General features: G+C 32.7%; 1 protein-coding gene across 4 annotated transcripts; it reads left to right on the top strand.

The window, feature by feature from the left end:
• Window positions 1-7,080: 7,080 nt before the first annotated feature.
• LOC149536090 (RNA-binding (RRM/RBD/RNP motifs) family protein) lies at window positions 7,081-9,957 on the top strand. Of its 4 annotated transcripts, none has more exons than XM_089807695.1 (5): window positions 7,081-7,146; window positions 7,363-7,576; window positions 7,655-7,730; window positions 8,673-8,786; window positions 9,174-9,957. In XM_089807695.1, the coding sequence occupies exons 2-5, from the start codon at window positions 7,467-7,469 to the stop codon at window positions 9,600-9,602; spliced, it is 729 nt and encodes a 242-aa protein (XP_089663821.1). In that variant the 5' UTR covers window positions 7,081-7,146; window positions 7,363-7,466; the 3' UTR covers window positions 9,603-9,957. The 4 variants fall into 4 exon arrangements, with proteins under 4 accessions (XP_089663821.1, XP_089663819.1, XP_089663820.1 ...); XM_089807693.1 differs by having other exon boundaries at window positions 7,308-7,576; XM_089807694.1 differs by having other exon boundaries at window positions 7,081-7,241.
• Window positions 9,958-13,658: the final 3,701 nt, after the last annotated feature.

Raw genomic sequence — 13,658 nt, 5'->3', positions numbered from 1 at the left:
GATTAAATGACTTAGTTGTACAATCTGATGCCTTGTGACCTTGTTTCTTGCATTTGTGACACTTGCCCTCAAATTTTGGTTTCTCTTTGCATTCATTAGCCTTGTGACCATGGTGATTGCAATTGTAGCATTTTCCATTAAATTTTTCTTTACCATTACTCCAACATTTGTTTGATAAATGACTAACTTACTACAGTAATTGCAAGTAGGTCTTCGATTCCTTTGAGCACCTTGTTTGGAGGATTCACCTTCTTCTTTGTATCCAACTCCTTCTTCTCCTTTTTGCCTATAGAGATTTTGCTCATTCAGTTGAATCATGTCTGCTTGAGATTTCATCATTCTTTCATTGACTTACTTCTCTGTGTTTAGGTCATTTTTCAATCTTTCACCAATTTTCTTTTTAGACCTCAGCTCATTTCTTATTCTTTCATTGATTTGTCTTTCCAAATTTAGATCATTTCTTAATCTTTCATTGATTGTCTTTGGCTCATGATTTCATCATTTGCATTGGAGATTTGATCCATAAGATTTGCATGCTAAAGGGATTGGTTTAAGATTTCATTGTTTCTTGCATCCATTTCTTCTTTTATCTTGTTCCTCTATTCCAAGATTTCACATAGCCTCACTGACTGAATTTCTTGTTCTCTTTTGAGCTTTCTTACTTCTTCTTGCAGGGAACCATTCTTCTCTAGGAGTTTTTTGATTGCATCATTTGCTTCATCTGAACTACTTGAAGGCAAAAAATCTTCAATCCTTTCTTCAATGTACTGATGATCATTCATCTGATTTGCAAGTTCCTTCCTTCTTTTCAGGGATTGGGAAAGTTGCTCCTTAGCTTTCTTGAGTTGTGCAATGACCATTTTTGGATCCAACTTTTCATTGTCAATTGCCTTATCAAGTCTGAATAACTCCACATTCTTGATCTTTGCTCAAGCTCTTAAACTTTCTCTTGAGAACCACAAAGCTCTAAAACCAATTGTTGGAAATATTCAACACTATGCTAAGTTACTGAGAGGGTAGGGGTGAATTAGTAACTTCTAAAATTTCTACACCAATTTCAATTTTGAATCCAATAAATCACTTAAGATTTAATTTATCACATTTGATCTAATTGCATGCATGAGAAAATAAAAATATAAAAGCATCCACAACACTTGAACACAATGATTTGGTGACCCAGAAACCTTCCAAATAGAAAGTAAAATTGGGGTGGGGATGGAACTCACAAAACTTCAATATTGTAGCATAAAGTTGGCCTATTAAGGCTTACATTGATCACTTCTAATGATCTTCCCTGTTAGGAGAAATTAGGACTTCTAGGTCCACCTTGTTAAAGGTTTTATAAACACACAATGAAGTATGCACTCTATTAAGAGATTTAAAAAAGACTGTTAAGTCTACCTTGTGAAAGGATTTTGACTGGTTCACCTATTAGGATGAAACAATATATCTCTGTCTTACAACTGGATTACTGATATAGATTCCTTGAATGTACTGATTACCTTTCTGTGATAGATTTGTCACCGCTGCTCCTTATGTTGATATGGCCTGCAAAACTCTGTATCTACTACTTACATTCACATTCATGTACTTGCATTACATACACATTTTTTATTATCTTACATATAGATTTGATACAATACATTACATATATATACCAATCCAAATTATAAAATTACAAAGTCAGCCATCATACAGGTTAACACTAATATTACAAAGTCGGCCCAAATGAAGACACTCGAGTTCTGAAGACTGACATGGTGAAGTTTTAATACTCGACGTCCACTGTCATTACTCAGTGTCGTCATACACTTGGTAGATGTAGAAGCTTAGTCCATATTGATCACTTCAAAGTAGTCTTGAACTCAATCTGCACTGGTAACTCAGTAGATAATGTGTAACTTGACATAAATTGAATCACTCAGTAAACACATAAGCTCAGTTTACACTAGCTTCACACTATGTGAACTGCAAACTCGGTAGAAACTGCAATGTTCGATAACCACTAAACTGTTCGAGTTGAACTGCTAAACTGAATTTGCTCGATTTGAACTGCTGGGCTTCATACTAACTGAATATACTTGGTAACCACTAAAAGGCTCAATAATTACTAGATTACATGGCAAGCACTATAGACTGTTCAATGAGCTCAGTAGCCATACAAAATTTGAATAAGTGTGTGTCACTAATAACAAACTTGACTGATATGTCAACAATACACATATATACATATACATATACATGTATATATGTAGATATATGTATATGTATGTATATGTATGTATATGCATAAGTATATATGTATATATGTGTATATATGTATATGTATATGTATATGTATATCTATATCTATATATATGTACATGTATATCTATACATATATATGTATATATATATATATCCTTATATATCTGTATCTATGTATATATATACACACATATGTATATACATACATACATACATACATACATACATACATATATATATATATACATACATATACATATATATATATATATATATATACATATATATATATATATACATATATATATATATACATATATATATATATATATATATATATATATATATATATATGTACACACACAAACACACACACACACACACATAGAGAGAGAGAGTTATCATTGTTCAATTCTATCTACTTTAACGTGTGTATTTATATTATGGAATTCAAAAATGATCATTTAAAAAAAACATGACAAAAATGAACACACATCCATCAGGTGTATGTTATAAGCTAGGGTTATTGTTGACTAAAAGATCAATTTGACAATGTTTGATACAACCACTAGACTAATAGAACACAAGAGGTAGTTAAGCAATGCCACGAATCTCAAAGGGAAATGTTGTCAATTAGTCCAATAATACCCCCAGTATTATCCAAGTAGATTTGAACTTGTAACCAAGCTCTAATACCACTTATTACAAGCTAGGGTTGTTGTTACGCCAAAAGATTAACATGTTAATGCTTGATACAACCACAAGACTTATAAAACATATAGGATGCGATTAATTCATATCACAAATCATGAAGGGGAATGTTGGTGATTAGTCCAACAATGTCTAGATTTAAAGAAAAATGGAACTACATGTACAAATAATTTTTTTTGTATTTTTTTATTAAAATAAACCTTTCTCAAAAATAATAATGTTAGAATACACAAAATGCTCCTATAAAACACAAATAAATTATGTGTGAGGTGACATGTACAATTTATCTTGTTAAATTTTCATCTTACTGATAGAAGTGATCAGACATAATTAATTTGCCACATATTTTCTCTCGTAGAGAGTGCCCACATGTAGCTATATGTGAGGTGACATTCATAATTACCTCATTTTCAAAAAATGAAGTTCAAGTGCAAAAGATACGACTTATCGGCAAAAAATGTGTAGCATCCTCAACTTGCAATATTTGACAAATGATAGAATTTTTAAACAAGACCTTAGTGGATGGAAAGTGCTCATTTCTAACTTTTTCTCAAATAATTATTTGTGAAAGTTTGACATTTATGGCAAAACTTATGCACCTTTGGGAAAAAATATGTTAAATTTTTCGATAAAAAATGACTCGCAACTACTTTTGATTTGATGTATGAAAATTTTATTGATTGCATGAAAATCATAATAGATATCTGTATGGTTATTCAACCTTGGAAGTATAACCTAAAAATATTTTTTCTTACTAGTAAGTGGAAGTTGGATTTGTGAAGCCAATATGAAACAAACCGATTGGAAGTTCCAAAAAATTAACCTCAATTTTTTATCAAGGTCCTCCAAAATTTGATTTTGGTGAAAGAAATAAAATATTTCTTTCAAAGACCTTCTAGACACTATGCAAAGGTTGAAAATACCTCCAATGAAATCACCCAAATCTCATAAGAACACACATATGAACTAGATTACATAAGAACACACATACTCACCAATACCACGAGGATGGGGGAGACTAGAACCCGTGACCAACCCCCTGCAACAGGGAAGATTTAACCAACCGAGCTAGGGCACCCGCCCCACATATGAACTAGATTAACTATATACTTATTTCTCCCATTTAAAAGGTTTTGATTTTCTCTATCATACAAGGATACGTGAGAAGAGAAAATTATGTATTTAAGAAAATAAATGTTATATATCTATTAGTCTCAAATCTCTCAAAGAAACCAAAAAATCAATGAGCTATACTAGACACCACACTTTGATACCATGTTGGATTCTACAAAAAACAAGATCTAATGTTGGTCATAGATCGTATGTACATGTCCACTTGAAAAATGATTAAAGATCAAAATAACACAATGAAGACAAAATCTAAAATAAGATAAAGTAGAGATCATACAAGAGAAACTAGAGAATACTCTCAATATACTCTCACCGAGCTATCAATTAACTAGTGAAGCAAGGAGTAGAGTGTTGAATATTTCTAAAAATAAAAGCATATACATCTAAGAGGTACACTAACTTCTATTTTCCATAAAAGATGGGCGGTTTTACTTACTTCGTAAAATACCAAAACATGTGCCCTTAAATGAAGACAATAAAAGAGTTCTGAAAGGCAATACATAAAGCAAAAGAGGGTGAGAAACCTAATGACCCCATAACCTATGTAGAGAACAAGAAAACAATTGTCATGAAAAATGGTACAAGCCAAATTAGAGTGCATAACTCAACTACCCATGTCTGGAGAGAGGGATACATGTAGTTAAAGTGTTACATTAGGTGTCCTCATATTAATCACTCCCATAAAAAAATCAACACTCCTAACATAAAAATAAATAAATAAATTCCACAAACATAATATATTCTTCATCAATCTCAAATACCTTATTTCTTTTTATTAATTTTAATACTCATTTACAACCATATTTATAAATAATTTATCTTGACCTTATTTTATTGGAACAAGAATAATGCACTTTAAAAATGATTATAACTAGATCTACACAAATAAAAATAAAGACCAAATAAAACCATACATATGCACAACAACACCAAAAGCTAATAAAAAAATTCTCCAAGCAAGCCTCTCTTTCCCCATCTTGAATTTGACTAGAAAGGAAGAATTCAACTAATATATTGTGCAATCCATCATAAAAATCTCTATATCAAAAAGAGAGTTAGAACAAATCAAACAATACCTAATGCTCTTAATAAAAAGTATTATTAAATATGAAGGTATCATTTATAAAGAAGAAAGATGGCTAAAACAAATAGTTTAACCAATGTTTTGTATTCATCCTCAAAGACTACATTAAGAAAGATCTCAAACACATTAAACAACAAAAATAAAGAAACTATAGAAAAACAAAGAACAATTGAACTTAAAGAAAAATGCTAAATGAACAAACCCCATAGTATCTAAAGTCATAGCTTATTATTGCTCAACTACAAAATATTTTTAGTTTATGCGGAATACTTATGCATTCATGTCAGTGCTAATAAGACATTAACACTGACCAATTAAATCAAAAAATTTAAAAGATTATATGAAACTTCGAATGTTTATATCTTTTTCTAATTTTTTATTATTTTTTAAATCATATTTTTCATTCATTCTATTGGTCCATACTATTTTTGGTGGGGGAGAAAATTAATTTTCTTCAACAAAAATACAAATATTTTCTAGCAACTTCATCTTACATTAATGAATGCATTAATTACAACTTTATCTTTTCCACATTTGTGAGAAATTAATAAGTTTTTATTTTCCAATCATTTTATCTTTCACCTCACACAACATGTCTAATCAATATTAATTCTCAATAGCAATATAATTTCAATATGTTATATTTTGTATTTGAATTTCTAATTTTTTAAAACTTTGATTTTTTAATAAAAGTAGTTAAATTATTACTATTATTTTACTTTTATAAATTATTTTTTAATTATATTTAATAATAGTATTTGTAATACATATAATTGATAAGTGTTACAATTTGTAAATTATATCATTTATTATTATTAATATTTTATATTTAAACAATTTATCATTTAGTTTAAATATATTTAAAACTAAAATATATATTTTAAAATTAAATTAATAATTATATTTTACACCAAAAAACATCCTAAAGGAAATAACTACAAAAAGGAAATAATTCAATTCTAAAAGATATGTAAATTATTATTAAGTTTTTATAAACTATGTATTAAAATTAAATAGTTATATTCCATTTCTTATTTATTACATCATATTTATTCATCAACATATATGTTTATGTTGTTATTGTTTTATACTGCTATTTATCTTTATCTAATGATTAAAAATAGTGTGACTTTCATTTGATAATCAAGATGAGAATAATACATAGTTGGGGGAGTTTTTCCAGCTACTTATGGTTCTCTAGTAGAATGCATAACATGCTTAAACATATAATGTGATACTCCAAATGCTTCATCACTTTTTGAAGTTCTATAATTCAAATATTGGTATAGATATCTTTCCTCATTGCACATATTTTAAGTTGTCAATGTAGAAGGTGCAGGTACTTAGTACCATATTGGGGACTTTGGTCTCTTAATCTTGGGCTTAAAGGCCCAAAGATATAATAATATAACACGAGAACTTAACAAAAAAATATGAGCCATCCTATTAGATCACAAATGCATTTCTAAGACAAGAATTTAACAACAAAATATGAGCCATCCTATCACATCACAAGTGCATTTCTAGACAAAGATTAATGCATTCACAATGTTAATTTAGAATTATCTAACCTTATTCTCACTCATCTACACCTTTATAACTATTATGCCTTAGAGAGGAACTATGCTGCACTGCGTCTCTTGTTGAAATTGTGGAATCCAAAGAGGACAAAAAAGAACATGAATTAGGTGTCTAGATTTAGAAAATTGGAGAATTAATAAATAGAATTTAAATTTTTTTGTTTTTATTTAACGCTTTATTGAAAATAATAAAAATATAATAGATTACAGAGCAATACAGCATACTCGTCGAAGACAAATATAAATGACGTGTGACGTGACACGGATACAATTATCTCGTTGAATTTTCATGTTACTCATAGAAGTGATGGGACATACAGATTTCTGATTGACGGTTTTCTTTAGGGTTGATTAATGATAGATAGTTTTCTCGATTTTTCCAGTTCTGTGGAGGTTTGCAATTTGTTGGGGTTTATTCCCTGTATATTTGTTTACTTAATGGTTGATTAATGATAGATAGTTTTCTCGATTTTTCCAGTTCTGTGGAGGTTTGCAATTTGTTGGGGTTTATTCCCTGTATATTTGTTTACTTAATTGTTGCTAATTTCAATCAGAAGTGATAAACCAGCTCTGCGATTTAAACTTTACTTACACCAGTCGACGAATTAGGGATTTTCTGGAGAATTTCTGCACGGAGATCGCACTGGTGGGGGTTTCAAGATGGAAATTGACGTATAACTGAGAAGCATTGTGTGACACAAGAATCTGAGGCCATGGAGAATTACGCTGTTCAAGTGATGAGTTTGTCTCCAAATGCAACAGAAAGGGACGTGAGGGACTTCTTCTCCTACTCTGGAACGGTTGAGACCGTTGAATTAGAGAGGTGGGTTCGAACTTGCCCTATTTTGAATCAATTCTTTTCTGAGAATTCTGCTATTCATTTATGGTAATCTTTTCCCAGAGTTGGCGAGGAAGCCCAAGTTGCTTTTGTGACTTTTCAGGAGCCTTATGCTGTCGAAACTGCTCTTCTGCTGACTGTAAGTCATTTTCTCGTTTTAACAACTCAATCTTTCTTTCTGGTTCCGAGGTTTAAATGTTTTTCAGGGACTTATGTGTATGCTGTTTCCCTACTTTGGACTACCAGTTGAGGAGGCCCAACCCTTTGCCATGAAATGATTTAAAAGTCATTGTTTATCACATTGGAAACCTCTCAACAAGTGTCCTGTAGCTTTCCTATAATGGAACCCTAATTAAAAGATTCTTTTATCCTGATCTAAAATGTTGATGGTAAAAATATTGCAACACAATTGTACTTATTTTATGAATTGTGGAAATTTGCTTGCATTAATTTGAGTCTACCCAAATCTTCTTTCTGTAACTTTTTAAGGACTTTCTAAGGCGAACCCTCCGACCATATGGGGAAAGGTGAGACTATTAGGCTTATACAGTTCATAAGTTGGGGTGATTTCTTATATAATTAGACTTCACATGTCTAGTGGGTAATCTCTGCGAGAGGACCTCTCCTTAAAGGAACTTTGAACTTGGATTTCCTAATAAGCATGGGTTAGTGCTTGAGCCCTGAGTCTGTCAAGTTCAAATCCATAGGTGAAAATTCCTTAGTGTGTGAGTTTTACAAATTTCCTTTTCATATATTAGGACAACCATTAAACTTTATGGTGGTTGTGTCGGCATAATTCAGGCTTATCTAGATTTTTACCCCGGTAAGAGTATTCTTTCAGCAACTTTTACATCTATTCTTATCACATATCAGGGCAGCATTAAAGGTTTTCATGGTTGTTTGGTTAACATAAACCCTCTATACTTGAGATTTGTCTAGCTTTTGACTTGTATAAGAGCATTTATTTTAAGCAGAACTGTGAGTTTTCAATATAGGAATGTACACAGTGTCTACAGTTGAAACCTTCTGAAGGATATAATTTCTTTTTTGCTGCAATGAATTTATTCTGAAAGATTTGCAGGGAGCAACTATTGTAGATCAAAAAGTATGCATAGTGCGATGGGGGGATTGTGAGGAGTCTTTTGATGATTGGAGGGCACATTCATGGAGACTTCAGCATGATGAGGAGCCAGAGGTATGCTCTTATATGCATGCATTCGATTATTGTTTTTATCTGAGTATAGTTAACAATACCATCATTTTCATTTTTCATTTTTTATTTTTTCACATGGGGTGTTCCTGTGACCTACCCCAGTGGTCAGCAATGACCAGTGGCCAATCTGAGCTAGGGCAAGACAAGTCTCCCATGGGTGAGATTAGCCACCCGCGAGATGACTCACCTCTTAAATCTGGGAGAGATTTGAATCTGAGACCATGGGGAACTACCCACAACCTCAGGCCAACTCATCTACATCATTACAATTAATCTTCTAAGACAATTAGAGTGACTGTTTGAGTATGCAGATTCTAGTTGTTGGACAATTATTTATTTCTGACTGGATGATGAAAATTGCTGTATCAGGTTGCTCAATCTAGAGGTTTTGTTCAAGATCCGCGCAGAGCAGTAACCATGGCCCAAGATGTAGTTTCTGCAATGCTGGCCAAAGGGTATATTCTGGGGAAAGATGCATTGAGCAAGGCGAAAGCCTTTGATGAAAGTCATCAGGTCACAGCTAGTGCTGCAGCTAAGGTGGTATCTTTGGGCCAGCAAATGGGTATCAATGACAAACTTAGTGCTGGTGCACAATGTCTCAAATCTGTGGAAGAGAGATATCACGTTTCAGAGAAGACTAAAGCAATGCTGACGGCCGCAGAGCAAACAGCTAGCACTGCAGGGTCGGCCGTCATAAATAGCAGGTACTTCTCTTCTGGAGCCTTGTGGTTGTCTGGAGTACTTAGCAAAGCAGCCCAAGCAGCAGCTGATCTGGGTTCTAAGGGACATGGAAACTAGAGGGAAAGCATTATCCAATTGCTTAAGAAAATTATTCTCTTTGTAAAATGCACTATTGATCTATAATTTCTTTTATATTTTTCTTCTTAGTGGGAAGAGGAGTATGTTTAGTCCAGCAGTATGAGTTAGGGTGCAAAATGCCTTAAAAATCTGGTGTTTTTTCTCTTTCTCATTGATTATATAGGAATAAAATCAAAACTGGAGTCAGTTAGGGTATATATAGGAAGTTACATCAGTATAATTTCATTTCTATGCTGGGCAGAGAAGTGCTCATCGACGTATTATGCTACTTTGTTGCTCATGGTGTGGACCAGATAAACCATAAACGACGTAACTAAGTTTTGTTGAGCTATAAGATGAGTGTTTCATGAATGTGATATGATATGCACATAATATGACTGAATATGGGACATGCCTTCAATTTCACTAATGATGTGGCTATGATGAACAACATTTTGCATTTTATTAGTTTGTGGGCAATTTTATGATATCTGAAAATGATCAAAATACTGCTGCAACAACTCAAAGCTGGAACAGCATAAAATTCCTCTCTACTTGTTATTTCTTTTTTAAGTTTTAGTTCCTAGATGGTTCTGATGAGACATCCCACATTTTTCTGGAAGCACTTCTCAGCGAATTTAAGATAATTTTGCTGTCAAAACAGTTCCATCTATTGGTTTTTAGGGTTTTAAATATCAATTGACCAGGAAATAAGTTTTCACCACAAATTAATTTTAGTTTGTCAGAAAACATTTCTTACAAGTGTGAGCATCAACCATAAACAGTCAACCCTCAGCTTTTAATAGTCAGGAAGAATTCCTAGAATTACTAAAATACAGTCGCCACAAATTTTTAGGTAGAGATTCCACAGTATAATGTAGCCCAGATTTTATGTTTTTTTTGATGAATTAGTCTTTACTATTAATCTAAAATATTAAAGTACATATTCACAAAAAAAGCTGGGGAATACATGATCACCCCACGAGTCACAGCCACTGGCCGGTAATAAGATCGCAGCAGCATAATAACATGAACGGTGAGCTTCTCCACGGAACCCCGGTACAACCATGTTTTTACCCATCTCTTTTCTCACAAATGATTGATGTGGAAATTTCTTCCCTGAGGAGTATTAACTTCCTTGTATTCAAAGATCTTTTTTACTATAATTGTGTGATGCATGTATCATGTGTTTACTGTTTAAGGGCATCCTTTCATTTAGGCTAATAAAGCCTACAAGGAGACACATGGACCGTTGACAATTGCTCACAGCTTGTAGGATGGATTCAAGAACTGGTGGATTGCTGGTGCTAATGGTTCGATGTGATTTTAGAAGATTTGACACTTGACGTTGATTAATCTTTCATTTCCTTATGCTTAATGTTTTTCCCATATAGTTGGGGTATTCTATATAGCTTAAACTCTAATTTATTTAGGGAAGCTTGAAAATGTGTGAGAGAGCCTCGAAAATCACTTGCAGATATATTTTTATTCAATCCAAATGGGATTTCCCTCAAATGACAAGGGAAATTTCATCAGATTGTCCTACCATGTTATGATCGAGCTTATTTCATGTTATACTGGAGTACATCAATTAATGTATTGGTTCCTTTTTGTACTCAAATACATGGCATGTGGAAATGATTCTTCTCATAGATCTATGGGTAATGGCTCTAGTGGGTACATTGTGATGAAGTAATAGCACTGACGTATATAACATAGTGTATCGTGTTTTTCATAATGTGTGCATGATACTAAAATGTGCTAGTACTGTGTACAATTGATACCTTATATGGTAGATAAATTACATCCTTCCTCCGTTTTATACAAGTGAATTTTCATGATTCGTAGCATTATAAATGGTAGATCATACAAGTTTTTCATGTAGCAGAAGAGTTTAAATCAGCATTTTCTTACTTGGAAACAAGCTTATCAGAGGCACCTAGTAGCAAAGCAGCATAGCACTACTTGTCTTCTGGGGTAAATTAAGAATGCAATCTGTCTCTCTTAATTTCACATGTTTTGTCGCTCTAATGAAATAATTGGCTAAGGATTGGCTGAAGCCTGCCTTTGGCTTCTAAAGTGATGCATTAAGATCAATAACAATGATCTTTCTTAAACTTCTTCCTCATTCTAACCAATATCATTTTTTTTTGAGACATGGGTTTTCAAGAAATGCTTATGTCTAATCATTTTTCTCTATCAATCACAGGTTAATATTTCCATTATCCAAAATTGGGCAGTGTGCCCAGCTTGTAAATTAGGCCTTGCACTTTGTATATGCCATATTCTTATGTTGGCTTTAAGTGTTGAAGGTTTCTGTTCACATGCATATGGCTGGAGAGTTTTTTGTAACTTTAGTAGCAGTGACGACCCATCCATTATTGGCGTTAGTTCTGTGTTGTGTCATGAAAACTGAGCCATCCTCTTTCCTTGATCGCCATCATTCAAACGTCTCTTGCTTTGCCTAATGACGAGGAGCACGAGGAGCGTCATACAACACATTACAATAGTATCGATGAAAGTAACCCCTTTGCGAACCTTAATCTATAAGCTAATTAAACAAATGCAATTGAGGTGGCATAAATTATAACCTATATCAGAATAAAGTAAGGTTTGATAGGGCATCCAAATCAATATTATTTAGGAATTTAACCATATAAAGATAAGGGTATTTACTTTTTGAGAGAAAGAAAAAGGTAGGATTTCCACTCATACAGCAGAATATTCAATCTAGATATGCTCAATGCTTGGGATTGTGTGCAAAATGGTAATTGATAGTATTTCTAAATGCATTGGGGAGATTGTTAGATCGTAAGGATCAAATTATATTGGATCAATCACCTTGGTGAGACACCTTTAAGATCATGAGAAGCATGTAAGGGATCTAGATGTTGATTTTGATTTTAAAGTTTCGTTCTATTTAACACTTTAATTTGAAATGTTGCTACCAAACACACTAGTGTGATGCAAGTCTAAATCAATTTTAACTACAAATCAAGATCGAATGAATTGTCGCCCGAACATATATCGAGTTAGCTACTAATGGCAATGAGGAAAGTGTGGAAGATAGAAATTTGAAATTTATTATATGATTCAAATATGTATCGCAGCATATTGATATCTATGACGTGAAAATCATTTAGGGCCCGTTTGGTTGCTGGAATACAATCGGAATAGGAATAGGAAATTAGAATATGATTTGTATTTTTTGTTTGGTGCGTGGAATAGGAATAGGGAATAGGAGTATGTATTCTCATTTTAGGCCCAAAATGAGCTTTTGTCCATTCCAAAAATACCTGTAATTGGAATTGCTATTCTTGCATTGATTTTAACTTTCCGCTTTGACCTAGGGTGAGTGCTGGAACTTTGTTTTCAATATTTTCAAATATTTTAGCGATTTTCCAATGGTGCCATTGCATCTTCAAAAATATTTTCAAATGGTGCCAATTGCAAGTTAACCCTATTCCAATTTAAGCTTGCATAACCAAACAAGGGATAAATAAGATTGGATTGCATTTTTCCATTCCTATTCTTCATTCCCCATTCTCATTCAAATTTTCTATTCTAATTCTCAATTCCTACGCGTGCAACCAAACGGGCCCTTAGAACAAGGCATGCTAAACTTGGGTGTCGAGGGTTACTATATGGAAATGTGGGCCCAAGATACATGGGAATAGATGCAACTTAGGCAACGATGGATATATCAAGATCTGTGTGAGAATATATAAGAATAACTATCAATAAAAGAGTTGAAACACAACACAAAAATGTGGAATGTCCACACGTTGCTATGTCATTATATCCTCAAGTTACTCACTCAAAATGGACACACAATTAAATGATAGTTGACATGGATGATGTTTAATTTTATAATTTTTCTCTCATTACAATGTGTAGATGTGTCATAAATGATCATGCAAGAAAATAAATACTCAATCAAATTCAAAAAAGAACTTACTTTACAAATGGATTGTGGAACTCTGATAATGTTAAGAAAGTAAATAGTCATAAAAAAAGAGTTATTAAGTTCTATAGAGATTGAAAATTCTTTGCATT

Source organism: Cupressus sempervirens, chromosome 10 (assembly GCF_028749045.1).
Source record: "Cupressus sempervirens isolate cs-2001-9-10 chromosome 10, ASM2874904v1, whole genome shotgun sequence".
In the NCBI taxonomy this organism is placed as follows: Eukaryota; Viridiplantae; Streptophyta; class Pinopsida; order Cupressales; family Cupressaceae; genus Cupressus; species Cupressus sempervirens.
This window is presented reverse-complemented; position numbering and strand designations above follow the sequence as displayed.

Coding starts and splice junctions, on each gene's coding strand:
- LOC149536090 (XM_089807695.1), top strand. CDS start 7,467: ATGGAGAATTACGCTGTTCAAGTGATGAGTTTGTCTCCAAATGCAACA. Junction 7,577..7,654: donor GAGACCGTTGAATTAGAGAG/GTGGGTTCGAAC, acceptor ATCTTTTCCCAG/AGTTGGCGAGGAAGCCCAAG. Junction 8,787..9,173: donor AGCATGATGAGGAGCCAGAG/GTATGCTCTTAT, acceptor TTGCTGTATCAG/GTTGCTCAATCTAGAGGTTT.